General features: G+C 41.0%; 1 protein-coding gene across 2 annotated transcripts in view; it reads right to left on the reverse strand.

Moving 5' to 3' along the window:
* Positions 1-461: 461 nt before the first annotated feature.
* LOC121287443 (pleckstrin homology domain-containing family G member 4B-like) overlaps positions 462-21,166 on the reverse strand; it is a 198,406-nt gene continuing 177,701 nt past the window's right edge. The window contains exons 21-25 of one of the 2 annotated variants that reach the window (XR_005945191.1): positions 17,192-17,419; positions 14,936-15,153; positions 11,773-11,837; positions 1,722-3,726; positions 462-1,228 (exon numbers count right to left, since the gene is read on the reverse strand). Coding sequence is in view for 1 of the 2 variants with exons in the window: in XM_041205331.1 (XP_041061265.1) it covers positions 11,793-11,837; positions 14,936-15,153; positions 17,192-17,419 (491 nt within the window). In the remaining variant the exon portion in view is untranslated. The remainder of the gene's footprint in view (positions 1,229-1,721; positions 3,727-11,772; positions 11,838-14,935; positions 15,154-17,191; positions 17,420-21,166) is intronic. The other variant, XM_041205331.1, reaches the window with a different exon arrangement.

Raw genomic sequence — 21,166 nt, forward strand, 5'->3', positions numbered from 1 at the left:
GGATAACTTGGGAGTCATGTCAAATTTAGGCCAACTGTGAAAAATTGTGACAAGAGCTTGGCAAATATTGCTATGGCTGCGTATCCACCAGAGTTTAACTATGGCTTGTTTAGAATTAATCCTAAGATAACCAGACAATCAATTGAATTGTTTTAGGGAATTTTTTGCTGTTTTGAAAACTCAAGTTTCCGTGATAATAAAGGTTGAGCCACCAGTTCAGTGCCATTTGGTGGAGTGTACAGTGCATTCATGCAATCACATATGCATGGAGCACCATCTTGTTTCGTCAGCAAGTCCATGGAGGCAGCGGTATAACTCAGGTCTGCTGATTCTGTTTTGCTTTATAGCAGACACTTGCGGTAGAACTGGGGCATGAATTAAATTTGAAAAACATATTTAAGAATGAGGCCACGTTAGAATAGTAAATAAAAAGACAAACTGGGGTCAAAAGATCATCAACATCAAGAAAATCCATGGTTCTTTTTAATATGGTAAACATGTAAAAATAGGAAACATAAGTACTGACAACTTAACTTACACTTGTCTATATTTTACAACAATGTTGTGATTAAAGCGAACAGGTATGCAATAGAAGACAATAGTACAATATACAAAGTAATATTAATTGATCATTTTAATGGATATTAAAATATATTTATATATGATTTAATAGTTAAATGAAAATGTTACTATGCCCTCCCTCTTTAAACCTGTCCTTAGGGCCATTTTCTCCAAAATCAAATTTCCCTGGATGAATGTCCCTCCTTTAATTGATGGATCTTCCTTCTTTTGTTGGGACTTGTGATTCTGAACCTCATGGAGCCGACATTGAGGATGGAAAACATGACGAAATGCTATGTTACAGGTTCACGTACTGTGAAGAGGGCGCTGAAAATTCCTAGCGTTTGTCCAGGGAGAATTATTCCCTCTTCGATACGATGACCTTGGGAAGTTTCTTGGCCAAGGCTTATGTCGCAACCACCTGAGAATCACCTGTATCTATGTACCTTTGTAAAGAGGCTTTTATTTTAGAATTCTGCTATACAGCAGCATCTGTTTTCCAGCAAGCAAAAACAACAATCTGTCAGGACAAAGCCCAGATGGCACAGCAACCTCCTGTAAATCTATTATTTGTTGCAACTTGAACTGGAATTACATTTCAGAGCTCAGCAGCAGTTGGAATACCAACAACCAGCCTGTTTCACCAGTGATTCATTGATTCTTAGGCCTAGGAAAATAACAAGATTAAAATTATATACTACCACTTTATAATATGACTATTGCACATTCCACAAAATTCTCCTTTTACAAAATTGTGCATTCATAAAACAATGGGGTACATGAGCTGGCATCGATAAATGACATGCACACACACACATTCTGTAGAGATGTGCTGCCAAGGCTTCTTTAGTTGAACAGCAAACTTTACTTACAGAGTTGTTGGATTACCTGCATGCTTCTAGCAAGGCTACAATACATGGTCTAGACTAGGAAAACTTCACCCTTATAAGTCTCCCTGCGTTCAGTGTCGATTGGTTGTTCTGACCACATGGCCCTTATTCAGTAGGCTGGCCTTAATGCAACAAGCAACAAGCACCACATCCCCCACACCTACCCCCCCCCACCCCACTTTAATTCCTTGTTTTACATTCTTTATTTACACAAATTACTTTACACAGGTGAATAGAAAACAATATCAAAAATCTTAGAAACAATCATACCTGCACTTTGTCATGAATTCAAATTATACAGTTATATAGATAGGTCCAGTAATTACAAATCAAGTTGTTGAGAGGATTTTCTGTTCCAGGCAGAGTGCCATAATTCTGTAGCCTGAGGCTCTCCTACAGGATTGAACTAACAGGAACTGCGACAGGTACCTCTTTTGGCACAGGCAGTTCATCGCTATTTGATTCAATGGAGACATCAGTTATGTCTATAACAGGTCGATCAGGTACTGCGGTGCTTATGGGTTCGATAACATTCTTTGATGGAAACTGACTGTGGAACTGTCTCCCTGCTCCTCAGGTGATCCAAGTGTTTACGCACAATCCAGCCTTCCAAATCCACTTGGTATGAAAGGGGTCCGGTCTCACAGACAATAATTCCTGGGTCCAACTTGGACTGCTACTGAAATTTATTACATATATGGCTTCATCTACTATAAATTTCTGGGTTCTGCATGCGAATTGTGGCTTGCTTTCTGATTACCTTGGTTCTTCTCTACCCTCCCTGACAAATCTGGAACTACGAGGGTCAGTCTCATTCTGAGACGATGCCTAAGCAGTTCTGCTGGTGGAACTCCAGTTGTTGCATGTAGAGTTGTGTGGTAGCTAAGATGGAAGCATGAGATTTTGGTTTCTAAGGTTCCTCCCGACAATTTTTTAGTCCTGATTTGAAAGTTTGGATGGCTCTCTCAGCTAGTCCGTTTGATGTTGAGTGGTAAGGTGCAGTTTGGATGTGTTTAATACTGTTTAGACTGGTGAAGTTCTGAAATTCAGCACTTGTAAATATGGCTCCATTGTCTGATACAATAACTTCGGGCAATCCGTGAATCGGAAAGCATTGGCGTAACCTTTCGATGTCAGCATGTGACATAGGTGATTTCACCTCAAAAATCTCCATCCATTTTGAGTGTGCATCAATTATGATCAAAAACATTGTGCCTAGGAATGGACCCATGTAGTCTATATGGGTCCACACCCATGGCCGGCCAAGCCGTTCCCAAGGGTATATTTGGGCTGCGGCTGGCAACTTTTGATGCAGTTGGCACTGTTGACAGTGCTTGACTAACTTCTCAATATCTGCATTTATACCAGGCCACCACAAGTAACTCCTGGTGAGCACTGTCAATTTAGAGATGCCAGGATGAGTGCTGTGTATTCGATTAGGAGCAGTTCCTGCCTGGTAAAGGAGTGGCTACTCTTGCTCCCCAGGCTATGATGCCATCCTGACAACTTAATTCGTATTTGTAGGTAAAAAAATGGTTTCATTTCCTCAGAGACTGACTCATTTAACCATCCTGTAAACATCTAGTCTCTCACTTTGGACAGGAGTGGATCTCAATTGGTCGAGTTCCTGACCCGTTTGGCGCAGATGGGCGATGTGTCTAAAAAAATTCAATGCAGGAATGATTTCTTGGGGTACATGAGATGCTTTCTTGCAAGGATAGGTGGCTAAGAGCGTCCATGTTTGCTATGTATATCCCAGGTCGGTGCTTGAAAGTGTATTCATAGGTGGACAGAATTGATGCCCATCACTGAATTCTTGCCAAGGCTATCAGTGGGATAGCCTTGTCTTCTTTGAAAAGGCCCAAAAGCGGTTTATGATCAGAGATGATAGTAAAGTGCCTGCCATGTACTTACAGGTTGAATTTTATAATTCCAAATACTATTGACTGTCCTTCCTTCTGATCTGCAAATAACCTTTCTTGGCCACTGAGCGGGATCTTGATATGTAACCTATTGGCCTCTCAGAGCCGTTGTCCATTTCATAGGACAACACTGCACCAATGCCATATGGAGAGACGTCGCAGGTCAATATCAATTCTTTAGATGGGTTGAAGTGCACTAACAAGGTTGAGGAGTGCAGCAGTTGTTTTACTCTGTTGAAGGCTTCCTCCTGTGGAGCCTTCCAGGACCAATGATGGTGTTTCTTCAGCAGTATGTGCGAGGGGGCCAGTACAGTTGATCAGTTGGGTAAAAATTGCCCGTAATAGTTTACCATCTGTAAAAATAAATTGAGTTTGGTGATATTTGTGAGGGAAGGCGTCTCTTTTATTGCCTTAATCTTTGCTTTCATGGGGTGTAATCCTTGTGCATCTACACGGTGCCCCAGATAGGTAACCTTGGTGGCTTGGAAAGTGCATTTCTCCTTTTTTTAGGCAGACTCCATAAATCTTTTTAATACCTTCTCTGAATTTGCTAAATGCTCGGCCTCTGTTGATCTAGTTATGAGGACATCGTCAAGGTATAGTATAACCCAAGGTAATCCCTGTACCGAACTTTCCTTCGTCCTTTGAAATATTGAATATGCCAAGGACATGCCAGAAGAAAGGCATGTATACTGGAATAGGCCCTTGTATGTATTTGTTGTGACATATCCCCGGGATGAGTTATCTAAGTCGAGATGCTGGTATGCGTGGCTCATATCCAACTTAATATAGGATTGACCTCCTGCCCGCTTTGTGTACAAATCTTCAATTCTTGGAATTGGATATTTATCCAACTTGGTGGCCCGATTAGCTGTTAGCTTATAACTGCTGTAAATGCGGACAGTCTTATCCATGTTCAGTATGGGCACGATAGGTGCTGCCCATTCCAAAAATTGAACCACTGTAAGATGCCTAGTTCTTTCAACCAATGCTGAGTTTAACTCAGCATTCTCTTTATCTCTAAAGGCATATGGTACCGGTCTTGCCTTAAAAAATTGGGGAGTTGCCTCTGGATCAACATAAATCTTGGCTTGCAAGCCTTTGATTTTTCTAATGGATTGTGAAAGATGCTGTCATTTTTTTAAACAATTCTAGCAGTCCTCCTGCCACACTTGAAAAGTCTCAGACCAGTTTCACTTGTCTTATTTTAGCCAATCATGGCCCAGAAGCTTGGTCCTTCCTCAGTCACTAATATTGCAGGGAGCTGGGCTGACTGCTGCCCATAGCTCACAGGCACAATGGCGGTGCCTTTTACTTTTATGGCTTCTCCCATTAAGTCTTCAACTGGGCAGAAGTTCTTTCCAGGCCTAAGTGTTGGGTACCTTCTCTCAGGTACTGAAATATGTGCTCACCTATTACTGTGGCTGATGCTCCTATATCCACCTCCATAACTACAGGCTTCCCATTTACATGGAGTATAACAGTAATAGGATCTGCCTTGACCGCTTTAAGATTAAAAAGATAGTGAATGTCAGAATCAGTTATTTCAGAATTTTTCACATTATGTATTTCTAACATCATTGTCGGCCAGTTACTTGTCAGTCTGGACTTAGCTCTGCACTGCTTTATCAAATGTTCTCTTTTGCAAGAGTAATAGTGCTCGGCCTCCTTAAATCTACATGTTTCAGGGGTGTGGTTACACCCACATCGGTAATATTTCAACTTCAGGATCCCTGTCTGATTGTCTCTGGTATTTTGTTTGATTTCTGTGTGATTGGAAATTATTCCCACCATGTGGCTGCTTCTGCGGTTTAGGCACCATGCCTGGCAGCAGGTTCCTGCCCTAACTGGCAAACGGTGACATTTTGCAAGCTCTATAGCTCCCAAGAATCTTTTTCAGCACTTTCCGTGGCCAGTGCAATCTCCATTGCTCGTTTGAAATATATGTCGACTTCTGCCAGCAATCAATGCTGAATGGCATCGTCGCGGATGCCACAAACTAACCAATCCTGTAGCATGCCATTCAAGGTCACTCCAAAAATCAAAAATCCAAAATGCTCTGACAATTGCTTCAATATAAGTCACGATCCTATGCCTGGGGCCTTCATCCTTGTCTTAAATTTGAATCTTTGCATAGCGACTGATGGTTTGGGCTTAAAATGGCCTTTCATTAAATCCACAAGCCCACTGAATGAGTTGGGGCTGTGAGAATGTGGATGAGGTTGTAGGTTTGACTCCCACAGACACTCAAGAGAATTGCTTTGCGCTTTGCCTCCTCTCCTATTTCATTGGCCTGGAAATATTGGCATTGTGTCCAGTTCTCTGTGGAGGAGTCAAATGGGTCGATCCTCCCAAAGAGAGACAGCCTGGTGAGTATATATATATTTTTTCCTTTCTTGAAAATGAGAAACTCACAGTTGTAGGGTGAGATGCAGTGCCAGGAGCATTTAACCTCATTGCCAGATATAGAGATGTACTACCATGGGGCTTTAGTTGAACAGCGAAGTTTATTTACAGAGCTGCTGGATTAGCTGCATGCCTCTAGCAACGCTAAAATTCTGTAGACTAGGAAAACGCCTTTCCTCACGCTGAGTGTTGATTGGCTGTTCTGACCATGTGACCCTTACTCAGTAAGGCTGACCTTAAAGCAACAATCACCACACACCCTCAACTTTACCAATGCGTGTAAGTTCACTGATGACACTCTCCCACCACAAGATGGAGGAGAAGCAGTGCAACTTGCATTCAATTCTGGTGCAGTGCAGCTTCCCATTGAGAATGCATGAGTCTCCACTCTGATATCCAAACAGATGATTCAATTTGAATCACAGAATTTTAACTGCACAGAAGGAGGCAATTTGGCCCATCATGTCTGCATCGGCTCTCCAAATGAGCATTATGACCTAATGCCATTGCCCTGCCTTTTCCCCTTCCCCTGCACATTATTTCTATTCAAATAATCATCTAATCCCCTCTTGAAAGCCTCGATTGAACCTGCGTCCAGGTTCCACACTTCCAGGCAGTGCATTCCAGTCCCGAACAACTGGTTGTGTGAAAAAGTTTCTTCTCATGTCACATTTGCTTTTTTTGCAAATCACTTTAAACCTGTGCCCTCTCATTCTTGATCCTTTTATGAGTGGGAACAGCTTGTCCCTACTTACTCTGTCCAGCTCCCTCATGATTTTGAACATCTCTATCAAATCTCCTCTTAGCCTTCTTTTCTCCAAGGAGAACAATCCCAACCACTCCACTCTGTCTTGTAACTGAAGTTTCTCATCCCTGGAACCATTTGTGTAAATTTCTTCTGCACTCTCTCCAATGCGATAACATCCTTCCTATAACGTGGTGCCTAGAGCTGCACACAATACTCCAACTGATATCTAACAAGTGTTTTATATAAATTCAGCATTACCTCCTTGCTCTTGTACTCTATGCCCCTATTAATAAAGCCCAGGATACCAAATGCTTTATGAACTGAATGCAGAACCATTGGATTATACAGCACAGGAGGTGGTCATTTGCTCATTGTACCTATGCTAGTTCTTTGAAAGAGCTATATAATTAGTATCACTTGCCTGTTCTGTCCCTGTATCCCAGTATATTTTTTTTTCCTTTTTAGATATGTATTCACTTACCTTTTGAAAGTTACTATTGAATATGCTTCCTTTTCAGGCTATTTCAGATCACTGAGTGAAGATTCTCCCCTGGCTTTTTTTGCCAACTATTTTAAATCTATTGTGGTCATCAACCTTTCTGCCAATTACTCCCCATCTACTCTGTCAAAACCCCTCATAATTTTGAATGTTTCTATTAATTCTCCCATTAAACTTTGTTGTAACAACCCCATCTTCTCTAGCTTTTCTACACAACTGAGTTGCTCATCTTTAGAAGTCTGAGATTAGCAAGCAACAAATTAACGATAAGTTAACGTGTGCTTGGAGAGGGAATTATATTCCCCTAGTAATTCCCATTTGTCAAGATCTAAGACTAAGGACTTGTTAAACTACAGGCTGAGGAAAAATGGCAGACTGTTGCTGCATCTTTGGTGTCTTTTTTGTTTCAAAAGTGATGATGCTGTCTGTGGTTCCATTACTTTTACTTGGCTATAATGGAAATAGGTTACTGGCAAATTAACAGTTCCTCCTCACCCATCTCTTAGGACATGGATTCTGCAAGGGCTAATGATTCATCTTCACTCCATCAATGCAGGCAAGACTAGAGTCTGGAGTACAATGGTTCAGGACATAAGACATGGGCAGGTTGTCTTTATTCGAGCTGCTTTATAAAATTCTCACTGGCCACTTTCAGTTCAAAATGCATGCTGCATTACATGAGGTCTACTCAGTGGTCAGTTCTAAATTTTAAAATCGAAACATGGAGAGAGAGGAAATGGGTTGATAGATTTGTACAATTTTCCACCCATTAAAGGACAGAAAACCATGGACCAGGGAGTGCAGAAGATCAAATGCACCTCTTATAAATCCAGGACTATCCGCCAGGGTGGAACATTATGCTCCTAAGGCATAACTCAGGACAGCATTGGTTCAAATGATTTATGTCATCATTAGCTTTCCAAAGTATATTCTACAGGAACACATTAGAACTCATATATCAAAAGATACAAAATATAGCAGAAGCAAAAATTGTCTTTTAAATATTCTTTTAAAATATAGGGCATATTAAAGAGCACAGGGCTATTACCCCATGAAGCTGGTGCCTACGTTATATTTTTAGAGGCTGTCAATCAGTGTTATTATTGTATTATAACAATCTGATCAGTGCTATTACTCATGTGAACATACAATACCAATTAAATGACAAGGCAATGCATTATCCTTTGTATAAAATATATTCAACATGCTTAGCGAACCGCTGGAATGTTTGAGCAATGACATTATATTGTGTCTTCACGCAAAAAGTACTGCCTGATTGATACGTTGCAAGGGATAACAGGTCTAATACAACACATTTTTTGGCAATAGTGTGCATTTAGTTGTTTAAGGAACTGTGTCCCTTCAATGACAATTGTTCCAGGATGAGTCTTATCACATTGGTTACTCTGATCTGGAGATTAAGCTAGTGTGGTTAAATTATCAACAACCTAATTGGTTCAATATAAAATAAATTTATAGCTAAAATATATGCAGCCACCTAAAGAGTCCTTTTCTTTTGATTATTAAGTTTGATTGTTGCTGACTAGTTAGAATTAGTCTATTGCTGCTTTCTTTCATCTTTTCTTCCTTCTCCTTTACAACCTGTGAGTTCTGCATCAGTTCCTCATCGAAAGAGCTGGATGATGACCACTTCGTGAATCATTGGCAATGCCTCTTCTCATCCAGCTGTGGGGTCAGCTGGAGGATACTTATGAATCATTCTCTTCAGGATAATTTAGTCTCACCTCTGCTCACTTCCTTTTTCTCCCTTCTTCCTCATACTTGCCAAATTGGGAAATTAGAAAAAGTTGACTCAGAGTCAAAAAAGCTGTCAACTCAAAAATGACCTGAAATATATCTACAATTATCCAGCTACATGGAAATCCCAACAAGGGATAGGCCTGTCGAAGGTTAAGCGAAAGGTGCATCCAACATTTCAGCTTTTATCCAATGATTGTGAATAATATTGCAGGGGATTTCCCTTCATTTTTTGCAAAGGAGCTGTAAGCTGTTATTGCTGAAAAGAGACATTTTTTGTCTAAGCTTTTTATCTTGAACCCATCAGGGCAATTTGCGAGAAAATACCAATGTCAGGGGAAACAACATATTTATATTGTATGAGAAGAGAGTGCTGATTGGTTGGCAAGTGGACTCTGATTGATAGAGGCCATGGAAAATGCACCAGTTTGATGGTGACTGACAATTAACTGCCAAGCATTGTTTGAAATTTAAACCAGGCAGCTTGACTTTGATTGGTCAAGACATTGCCCTGGGGAATGAACCAGTGAATAGCTGTCACTTATTTTGTTTAGCTGAAACAGGCACAATGTGTGTAAATGTTCTTTCTATCTGAAAAGAACAAGGCCCTGTTTATTAAAATATGTAGCTTCTGGAAATGTATGAAACTGCAAGCCTGAGGATTATTTAGCAAGTCTTGTCCAATTGCACAATCATGTCTGATGTTGAGCACTGTGTTTTGAATTTTGAAAGCATGGGCTACCACACGTCTATACCTTGCCCATTGCAAACAGTGGAAGGGAAATGCTGTTTGATACTATCCGACAGTCTTTGGGACATATGTTCCTCATACCTGGTATCACATTGGCACTGAAATTCATACACCACATTACTCATTTGCATGATAGGCAGAATGTCTTTTTGGCTTGACTGCAGCATCCTGTTAGTGGCGAATACCACTCACGTTGCTATAGCATAGTAACATTGTGAAACAGCTAGCTTCACCTGTTGCTCAAATTTTTTAGATGTTTGCCTTTCCAGGGTAATCTGAGGTAGACTGGGCACTTTTCAGGGCCGAAGGTGACGGCCTTGGTCCTGTTCTTTAGGTTGCATGATATACAGTGCAAAATGATTTGAGCAGGGTAGCCATTATCCTGCAGGATGTCTTTGACGTGCCCTACTTCAGCATAAAACTTGCACAATGAGCAAATGGCTCCGGCCCTACCCTGGGAAGGCAAGGTATCTCAAAAATTTGAGCAGCAGGTGAAGCTAGCTGTTTCACTTTGCTACAATGCAAGAGCAACACAAATGGTATTCACCACGAACTGATTGCTGCCATCAAGCTGAAAAAACTTTCTGGCTATCACCCAAATGAGTAATGTGGTATATGAATTTCAGTGCCAGTGTGATGCTAGATATGTAGGCCGTACACCCCAAAGACTGGCGGATCATATCAAACAGCATCTCCCAGCTGCTGGTTGCAATGGACAGGATACAGTTCATACCCAACCAGCCTGTGCTTGCAAAACTCAAAACAGCGTCCAGCATTAGAGGTGATTCCATGATTGGACATATTGGCTAAATAATCCTCAATGCGCTGAGAATTATGCTGTCAACCAATTTAAGATTGTCAGTCGGGCTCACAATATGGTGTATTTGCGTGTACTGAAAGCTACGTATATTAATGCACAGGGCCCTGTTCTTTGCAGATAGAAAGAACATGTACACACACTGCGCCTGTTTCAGCTAAACAAAATAAGTGACAGCAATTTGCATGTTCATTCCCCAGGGCAATGTCTTAACCAATCAGAGTCAACCTGTCTTGTTTAAATTTCAAACAATGTTTGGCAGTTAATTGTCAGTCACCATCAACTGGTGCGTTCTCCATGACATCGCCTCTATCAATCAGAGTCCACTTGCCAACCTATCAGCACTCTCTCCTCATATGATATAAATATGTTGTTTCCCCTGACAGTGGTATTTTTCTAGTGAATTATCCTGATGAGTGCAAGATGAAAAGCTTTGACAAAAACTTTCTCTTTTTCAGCAATACTCAAGTTTTGTACTACCAAACGACTAATTTATGATTGTCAAAGTGATACTTCTGTCCTCCCCTGGTCCAGTCACTGGGACCCAGGTATCCAATCGGAGTTCACCTTCACACTCTTGTCTTCTCTCCTTCATCAGACTACCACGCACCCCAATCCACACCCACCTCCCTTTCATTTTGGCACACTTCTCTCTCCCCTCAGATCAGTTTATGCTGGTACACCTTGTGCTCTCCAAATTAAGCTGGCACTAAATTTTCACCTAATTTCTGATCGCCCTCACCAGTTCAAGCTAGCAATCTTTCTCCTAATTCCTCTCAATGCCGCTCTGGGCTCTGGCTACTCCAAGAGATTGAATGCCCTTGCGCATGTCGTCAGGAATTATCTTATAAAACTAAAATGAGTTCCTGTCCACAGGGAAAAGGAATTGGGAGCAGCACCGAGGGGAGGAATGAAAAGTAGCACTGAAGAGGAAACTGGTCACTTTGCTGAAGGAGGGGAACTGGAGTCAGTGCCAGTTTTCACCCATTGATCCGAAACTGCTTGCTGCCTATATGAAGCAGATGGTTTGCATGGATAAACCCTGTGTCGTATGTCTGATAATGAATGCTCTGATAATAATGGTGGAGGCAATGTCTTGCTCTATTGTTTACTGAGTTACATGTAGGTATCTTCATATGCTGCACCTCAAAGCCACATTGATACATCTTACTGATAATTATTGTTTCCACCGTAATCATTTTAAATTATGTCATTTACCCACTCTTAAAATATGTAGTATTAACCCTTAAGAAGATGGCAGTAATGTTTCTGCAAAGGATTATTGCTATTTGTGACTATGCACACATATATGGTGCTCCTTATGAACTATTCTTTGTTCTTCTAGTCTCTAGAAATAATGAATAAATTATGTCTGTGGAGCTATCCCAACCGTGATGATTTTTTAGGTGAAAATATTTACCAAATTGGTTCTTCAGAGCATCAGACATCTGTTGAACGGTTCATATGCACTTCTGATGATTTATCCTAGATCAAAGTAAAGTAGTCAATTTAAGTTCTAAATATAATCAGACTTATAATGGTCAACCCATGCTTTAAACATGCCCTTAGGGATTTTACATGGCTACTCATGTGAACATACACAAGGCGATTATGGTCCAAAATGTTGGTCTAAAATTATGGAAGGAAGTAGTGTTTTAACTAAACTTAGAGAAAAAGAAAATGCTGATTCAATCTCTCAATTTTATACATGAGCCAAGATCTTCCAGAGTATCAATGTAAAGGTCTTCAAAACACTCGGTGTGTGAGGCCTTCTATAATTGGGTTCTCTATCTCTATAAGTTCCTAAGGCAGCACTTTGCCTCAGGGAATTCTGTGCGCTGTTTCGCGTGTGTGTGCGAAAGAGCGCACTCCCGGCTCAGGGAATCCCACCCCGCCCGCACATGGAGTGCTCAGCGCTTCCGAACGGACATCATGCTGGGCGGGCCTTAATTGGCCCAGCCACATAAAATGGCAGCGTGCCCCCAGTATTGGGAAACCGCCTGCCCACGCTCCCGCACATGTACCCCCAATGGGGGGAAGATGCTGCCCCATGTCTTTTTTCAGCCTAGCGGAATACAGCTTGAATCAAACAGACTTTTTAAAACTGATTCGTATGAAGTTTAGAAGAAATGGAGCAGCCATACAGGTGGCATTGTGTTTGCCATCCACTGCACTTAGGTCAACCTGTAGTGAAATACATTTTAATCTAAGTAAGAAGTGTGGGACGACAGTTGTGAGGCATGAATCATTTCCTTCTTGACATCCACTCCTTGCTCATTATAAATACTTTGGCATTGAGTAATTGATGCTACTACTGAGTATAAACTGCAAGAATTGCCAATCTACTCTGATCAACACAACTATACCAAAGATCACAGAGAGAAAATAGCCCCACAGACTTCCTACAGAAGTGGTTCTGGAGAAGGCTACTGGCTTCTGTCTTCATAACACTCAAGTTACTTTCAACACCAGAACAAAACAAAATATTTATTAATGGGATACTTAACAGCTAATTATAGGTAAATATTTCACACCCACTTTAGGCCTGCCTACAAAACTGATAGAGACTGGGGGAGGACACAGAGGTGGGCAGGTACAAAATTTTATGCTGCCAACCAGTGTGCCAGTTCTCCAGCTCCAGCCCAGAAACTAGGTTGAGGAGTAACAAAGCTACTCACCTGTGAGCGGCAGGTAGTTAATTGACTCTGTTAAAGGCCTATTGGTCAGAGGCTGACTGAAATTTTCCAATCAACCTCCAGGTCCCTGAAGGCATCGGGGAACAGGGCAGCTGCCTAGAGGCCAGGGGTCAGCGCTCCACAGGTAGGCATAAAGGACTTCCGATCCTGATTGGCTACATCTGCAGCCACAGGCCTCATCTCCACAATGATGGCCTGGCTGAAAATGGGTTTTACTTTCATATTTAAAAAAGTTGGTAACAGAACATCTCAAAATGGCTGCCCCCTTTCCCTTGCATACCTTGAAAAACCAACTCCTGCATCTTCACTGCTGGAGGGCTTCCTATTGGCCGTCTAACTTCGAGAGTCAGTCTGGCATCCTTAATTGGACAGCAAACCTGCCCTCTGGCCACTACTTTGTGGAAAATCACAGGTGAGTGGCTGCTTCCCAGAGAGTGCAAGCTTCCAGCCCCATTTGAGCCTGAAAATGGGGTCTCAAAGCCTGCGGAAAAATCCTGCCCCAAGTTGACCGACATTAGATTGATTCAGCCAAGGCTGAATAATAAGGGGTGGTAGGGGAAAAGGGTTTTCTGCCCCTGAAGCAAAGTCAGCAGCTGATTTTGGTGCCTGCCCACCCCCCGTATTATGGGGATGAGCTTGGAGTTGGGTGGGAAGGCACCTGCTCTATTTTACATGCCCCCCCCGGCCGAAAACACACCCAGCGAGGGCATGTAAAATGTAACCCCAAATGTAGCTCATGCCATTGTGTTTTACTCCAGTTATATTATTTTTGCACCTGTAACTCTAGAATATTTTACCACAACTTCATGAAGCAAAACTGTGTTATTGTGTTTGAATAAATGACATTAAACGCCCCGTTTTATTTGTCGAGGTGAAGTTCGCCTTTAAGTACAAAAGCCTCTTAAAAAGAAAATTTACAGAGTGGAATGCTGGAACAATAATTAAAAATTAAAGATGAGGTTCTAAAAATATTAGATAAAAACAACAGAAAAATTAATCTGAAACAAAATCTTACGCTGAAAGTATCCAGATGTTTCATTAAGCTCCCAGGAAAAGATGACGATTTAAAGCAATGGCCATTGTAGAACAAGGCCATACATGAAGATCAAGGGGAGAATTTTCTCCCCTTCGGGCAGGCGGGTCTGGAGCAGCTGCGGATGGGCACTAAGGCCTGTCCAGCGTGACGCGGGCCGGGAAGTGCTGAGCACTCCCTGTGTGGGCGGGAAGGGGTTCCCTGAGCCAGGGCCTGCAATCCTTTGCGCATGCACGCCAAAGAGTGCAGAAATCTCCCCGAGGCACAGAGATGCCTCAGGGAGATTAGCTTAAGCTTTAAACATCTGAATAAATAAAATTTAAAAAAATTTAAGACAGTGTCACATGAGCAGGGACATGTCAATGAATTTTTATAAAAATTTTAATTCAATTTTTAAACACTTCATGAAACCTCATCCCGGTCGTGGATGAGATTCCATGAAAAATGAGAAGGCTGCCTGGGCTCTTTGCCTGCCCGCCAACCTTAAGATTGGACGGGCAGCTCAGTTTATTAGTTTAGTTTTAACAGGCCTTAATAGGCTATTGACCGGCGGGCATGCAGCCGACTAAATATCACACGATGACGTCGGGCACGTACCCGCCGTTACCCTGTGTCATTTTACGCCTCAGTGAGCGGGCCTCACCCCCGCTCGCCGAGCCAAAAATTCTGGCCTTGCAATTGTACCCCAGGATCAGCCAACATCCTATAAGAATGAAGGGTAGAAAACTGGAGGAAGAAATAAAATTGCCATCAATTTGCTTTATTTTGTATGGGGATTTGGCAGCATTTTTAGGTCCAGTGCATGGGAGACAGGAAAAGATAATGCAAAAATCCATCTGAGATAATACACTTACTTTTTTGATCAAATTTCCAAATGGTAGTTCTTCCTTTGGCAGCAATGAAGGTGCACAGAGTGAGCATGGATCTGGACTGGGCTTGTATGATGCTGAGCAGAGAGTAGTCACTTCCTCTGTCTCTCCTCCAGTTAGGGAAAGGCTGCTTTGTTCAGAGCTGCTGAAACCGCTAACACTTTCTGTGGAGTTACACTGGGAGGATGTTTCCGAACTCTCAGCTGTGAATGAAAAGAAAAGCTAAGTCACAATGTCATCGACTCGGTCCTTCAAGCTGCCTACGGAGTACGCAGCAAAATCTCCTCACATAGCAAGTTCTTCCGACGAAGATGATGAGAATGTTTTTCACACATTTCCATTGATTACTCCATCTGGTTTGGGATTTACTGGAATAGGAACCTATTATTATGAGGGTAAATGTCCCCCTTCATCTGCTGCAATCTTGAAGAGTGAGCAATGTAAGACCCAGAAACACAGTGTTATTGGTCTTTACACCATTTTTGTGTGACTCTGACTCTTCCACCAAGGTTATAGCAGGTGATTGATAGAACCTCATCTCCAACTGGAAATTCACCTCCTATTTCAGACGGATTAATAAACAATTGATAATTTCCACTGCATAAAAATATGAAACCCCTGAAGAATAACTAGTATCTGTGAATTTGAAAAATTATACTACACTGCTAATAAGTAGCACCATGGAGTCAAGTGGTACAAGACTTGTGATTAGAATTATTTAGACAGTAAACACATACAAAGACTAGTTGTCTAGAATAGCCTGGATCTGTGCTGCAACTTCTAAACTGTCACTCCATGTTACATGAACTAGGGAAGCCCTGAGCAGAGAAAAGCTACCTTCACAATACTGTTGCCAAACACATTCTGCCTTTGATTGGTTTGCCAATCTCACTTCCCTCCATTCCTGATTTGTGTCTAACGTGAATTGTGTCAACTGGTGATTCGATGGGCCAGGAGTATCAAAGTGACTAGGGTTTCCTTCCCTGCAGGATTGGCCTGGTATGTCCAGGAATTGAAGATCAATCTCCAGGACACTGCTGTGTGCAAACCCGGAGAAAAATCATCAGGACATGAAAAAAATGTTTTTTTTGTTATTTCCTTTGAATATTTCTCTTCACCAGATATAAAAATGTTGAAAATGGAGAAACAAAGGCTGTTTTGCTGATAGGCAAGCATCATGAGTCTTTTTGCTTTCCAATTGGTGTAGGAAGGTAATGCATCACAAGAATGGATGTCTTGGAGACTAATGGCAAGACCGTGGGGGCAAGTCACTGATGAAACCTTCAGGAATATATTTAATCACAGTTGACAACCCTAAGAGTGACATCAGCTATACTATGCTGCTAGGTTGCTGTATTATGTGACATAATAGTGAGCTGTGTACAAATGGGATTCTTGTAAGCAGATGGAATCTGAAGAGAACATGATGGAGATCGTTTTGGCTTTGAACAATATTTAAAGAAGTGAAGTCGGATCAGGCTGGTCCAAAATCACCCATTTTACACTATTGCCCAAAGCCAAAATTACCCTTGAGAAAACTGACAGAAGGGTAACTTAGCAGCTCCTGGTTTGGCTCCAAAAGAAGGGTTCAAGTCTAAAAGCTCCAGCTATCTGACACTCCCATTTCCTCATATCTCAGCCTTGGGTTGTTAGATAGACTACAGCCCAGTAATGAGGGCTTCCATCTTGACAGGAGGGAAGATTGGAAATGGTCTGCCATTCTCCACTTAGCAACACCAGCTGTTGACTCGTGGATAAGCAGATCTCCACAAACCTTTCCTCCTTCCTGTAGAAAAATATGCAGTGATCAAATGTAATACTGTCATACTTTTCGCACCTCCCATTCCCCTTTTTTGGAAATATCTCTATATCCCTGTTTAATTTTTACACCTCACGTTCAACTGCTCAACCAAAAAGGTATGTGAACTCTTGCAATGTAATGAAGTGTTAAGATATATAACCAGACCATCCCTTCTTGCAAACTCCTTTATTTCTGCTTTCCAGATGTGATTAGCAGTTCTACTTAAACTGTCAGCTTAACCACAGCATCAGAGCAAACACCCTCGTTTTGCCAATCCATGGTTCGACCTATGAGGGTGCTTGGTCAAAAGCACAGCATGGTGTCTTATTACCAAGATATTTAACAACATTCATTGCCTTAAAAGGTTAACCTCCTTCCTTACAAAGAATGCATCAAACGATGCTGAATGTCTTATTAATGCTTATGATTTTGTCACTCACTCATAAAAGGTCTTCCACTAGGGTCATTCTCCAGGTCATCTTCCTCAATGCGTGTTTGTGTACTATAAAGACAGTTGTTGATGCCAGCATTGCTTCTTGAAGTCGATGGTGAAGAGGAGCAAATGGGCACATTGAGGGAACCAATGCCAGAAGATGATGAGGAAGTCTGGCTTCCCGAGGAGGAGGCACTGCCATTGGAGCCTATGGAATTTGGTCTCTTGGTGTCCTCTGGAATAGATATAACTAGCAATGTTGGCTTTCGAAAGGAAATCAAAAATACACTGTGTGGCAAAAATGTAATCAGCACAAAACGTTACACTATCTACCTTGCAAAATCTTCTTCATTTTATGAATAACATGCATCCTCCATGCAAAATAGGAGTTAATCCAGGTTTGCATTGGTTCTGGGGAAACCATGTACTAGGTAAATTTTAATATTTTGACATTGGATACTTTGGGTGTAATGCATTTGGCAGCCTGCTGCTATGGCATTATATACACCTAGATCAAAAGCCTGTTAGAAATCTTCAATCAGGTACTTAATCAATCAAGATCCTTATCCTAATAGGAATAACAATATATCAACTGCAAGGTCTGAGGGGGGAATTCAGGAGCAACTGCAATTTATGACGTATATTATTTATGCAAAGAAAATTTTACAATGTTAATAATTCATTTTCCTTCATCTAACATCCTGTACACATTGTAAGATGCTCAAAAAGTAATGCAGTGATTTGAAGAAAGGAACATACTTCCAGTAGGATAGTTTTCGGTAATAATGTGGAAGGAACATAATGGTGCTTTTTCACGTAGTACTTTATAGATGTTATCAATTGGAACCTAATTTAGAATGGGTGGAATGATCTTTGATGTGCTATTTTCACATCTGTTACTGTTACTGTTCTAACAGTGGTTTGCTCCAGATCTAGAAACTTACAAAATAAGTAACTGCTTAGTCTTTCAAAGGGATTGGAAATGCTCTACACAGCAAGACAATGCTTCACAATGTCTACATGGGTTGATTGTCACTTTCACTTGGGACATTTTGAAGGCCAACAATGTATGTCCGAGCATGTTATAAAGTGAAGCTCCCTGCTAATGGACTGAATCACTCAGAGAGCTACAAGCAAGTGAAGGTGTGCCTGATGGTCTCTGTTACTTCCAGGAAATAAGATGCATTGTATAAATCTTCTTCAAAATTTTCAGATAAGTGTACCAAAGTTGTTCAGGAAGACATGAGAGGAAAATCAAACTCATAAAACAGAAATTGCATTAGTTAATATTGAACTTTTTGAGGGGCCCTCCACAAATTTCCAAAGCTTTCCAATGGGAGATCCATTAAGCTAAAGGGTACCAAGATTCCTTGGTTCTTCAGCACCCATCAAGACAAAGGAAGGGCTAGGTGAGGCTGAATGATGCCCCTGCAGTCCCAGGCAGTGACATTAACCTATACCATCTGAGGCTTGGTACTGTCAAAGTTAGAATCTTTCTGCATGGGTGAGGTGGCATTGGGAAGATAACCAATTTGCCCTGCTGATGTTTATGGTATAGTATTTTTGTTGCTCAGTACTGTTAAATCCTTGATGATCTTGGAAAGGAAATGACTGAATATATTTGGATTGGTAATCCTGACCAGAAGTAACTGTGGTTTTTGTACAATTTGTAATCCTGCTTTACAAATCATTTTGTTTTGTCAAACATGGCAGATCTGACTTAGGCATTATAGTGAGCAAGGTCCAAAAGTCTGAGGCAAATGTGACATGCAGCAGTGCTGAGCTTTGATGACAAACAATATAAAGAATTATCTCGATGATAATGAGACTAGTTGATCTGATATAATGCTTGAAGCATTTGGCAGAGTGTAGATTCGGTACTCATTAGATGCCAGTAGATCTTGTGATATCAACATGTGGGGTGTGGTACTTCCCCTTTGATCCAGGGGGAGATGATGGCATAGTGGACCAGTAATCCAAAGACTGCAAGGTAAAGGTCTAGGGACCTGGGTTTAAGTCCTACCACAGCAGATGGTGGAATTCGAATTCAACAAAGATCTGGAATTAAAAGTCTAATGATAACCATGAAGCCATTGTTGTAAAAACCCATCTGGATCACTAATGTCCTTTAGGGAAGGAAATCTGCTAGTCTGGCCTACATGTGACCATAGCAATGTGGTTGACTCTTAAATGCCCTATGAACAAGGGCATTTAGGGATGAGCAATAAATGCTAGCCAACCAATGGCACCCACATAAAATGATCAGAGCCCAGCATAAAGAAACAGCAATTTTAAAAACAATAGTTTTATAAACACTTTATTTCAATCTTCAAGTTTAGCTGGAATACTAGAGCTTAACCATAGCTGAGGAGATTGTTTCCATGGAGGATGGGATGAGATTAAGGGAGCAATGTGGATGGCAAGGCTTAATAACAGAGAAAGGTATTCCTGGCAGGGGAAGTGAGCTCCCGGGTGACCAATACATATATATAACCTGAGTTTCATGTCTCATGTAGCACCACCGTAAGTGTCTGACTTCCAAGTATCATTATAAAAACACAGCAAGCGCATAGTTCCAGGATTGGATTAACTCCTATAATGTGTGAAGGCTGCTGTTAAAAACAGAAAATATGCACAATGCATGTAAAATAATACATTTTCTCTTGGCCATAAAGTCCCTTTTGATATTATAAGAGGGTTTAAGAAAAAAAATACTGAAAAAATGACCATGAAAACAATATTAGTATTTAACAAACATCCACATCAGTCAATTGTAATAGTGCAGTCTTTCATAGCTATAAAATACTATAATTTCTCCATTATGAATAAAACTTTGTGCTTTATATATTTTACTGGACATGTGTGTTTTTCAAGATATAACAGCACATAATGAATGGCAAGGAATAAAACACGTTTCTATTATGTGTCTAGTGATGGCAACAATCGCATCAAGGCTAGCCGTGGCAAAGGTCGAATCCATTCCAACTTCCCTATGCATAAGGTACCTTAAACTTAACCACAGAGGAGCATTTCAATTTCTAAAATTCTGTTCTTGTGATCTTGAAGAAAGTTTTCAATTTGATACCAGTTATTGTTGAATTAAAATAATTTCTTTTGCATCTTTGGAGTTTTACGAGTTGAGATTACCAAAGCTCCTTTTCCTGAAAATGCTTGGGGAGAAGGCTTTGAACTCAGGTCCCAAAGGCAAAAGGACAATGTTCTGACACACTGCAGAAACCAGTCCCTCACAGAGTTCAGCTAACCTCCAAGTTAAGCTCATACCTTTCCCTTTTGTGACGCAGTCAACCGATCTGTCACTGATGGCTGCTTCGCTAGGTTTGATGTCCATAAATGGCTTACTGCCAATGCCCATAAACACCCTCTCCTGCATCTGGAGTTCTAAAGAAGGAATTTCAACATTGATAGGGGCTGTTTTACATTTTATTAATACATAAGCTTATAAAAAAACTGATGAAGAGAAACAATTTTCAGACTCTGAAGAGTGATGTAAAGATAAGCTACTTGGAACTAGCAGCACAATCCATGCCAGTTAGCGGACATCCTGTTATAATGGGAGAGTTAAAGCACGCACCAATTCCATGTACTTTCCAATGCATGTCCAGATGTTTTAATGCAAGCATTTGAACTGAAGTTTCTTTTCAGGGATGATTTGTGGCCAGTGCCACAACAGATCTATGTCTAGATTTGCCGGTGAAAGTACTTCAGACAAAAGCATCAGAACTTAAGTGGCTTGAAATTAAAGACTCCTGGAATATATTTTCCTCTTATGATGAATTTTAGTGGAAAAGCTCATTTTTACAGTCATACTAAACTTTCATTAATGTGAGCAAATGTATGTCTGCCATCTTCTGTTGTCCAATTAGTTCCATTTAACTATTTTGTATTTATTTCAATATTTGAATTAACCCATTGTTGTCTGCGGTAGAAGCATTCCAGGTTGATTTACAATCTGATTTCTTAC

Source organism: Carcharodon carcharias, chromosome 14 (assembly GCF_017639515.1).
Source record: "Carcharodon carcharias isolate sCarCar2 chromosome 14, sCarCar2.pri, whole genome shotgun sequence".
NCBI lineage: Eukaryota > Metazoa > Chordata > Chondrichthyes > Lamniformes > Lamnidae > Carcharodon > Carcharodon carcharias.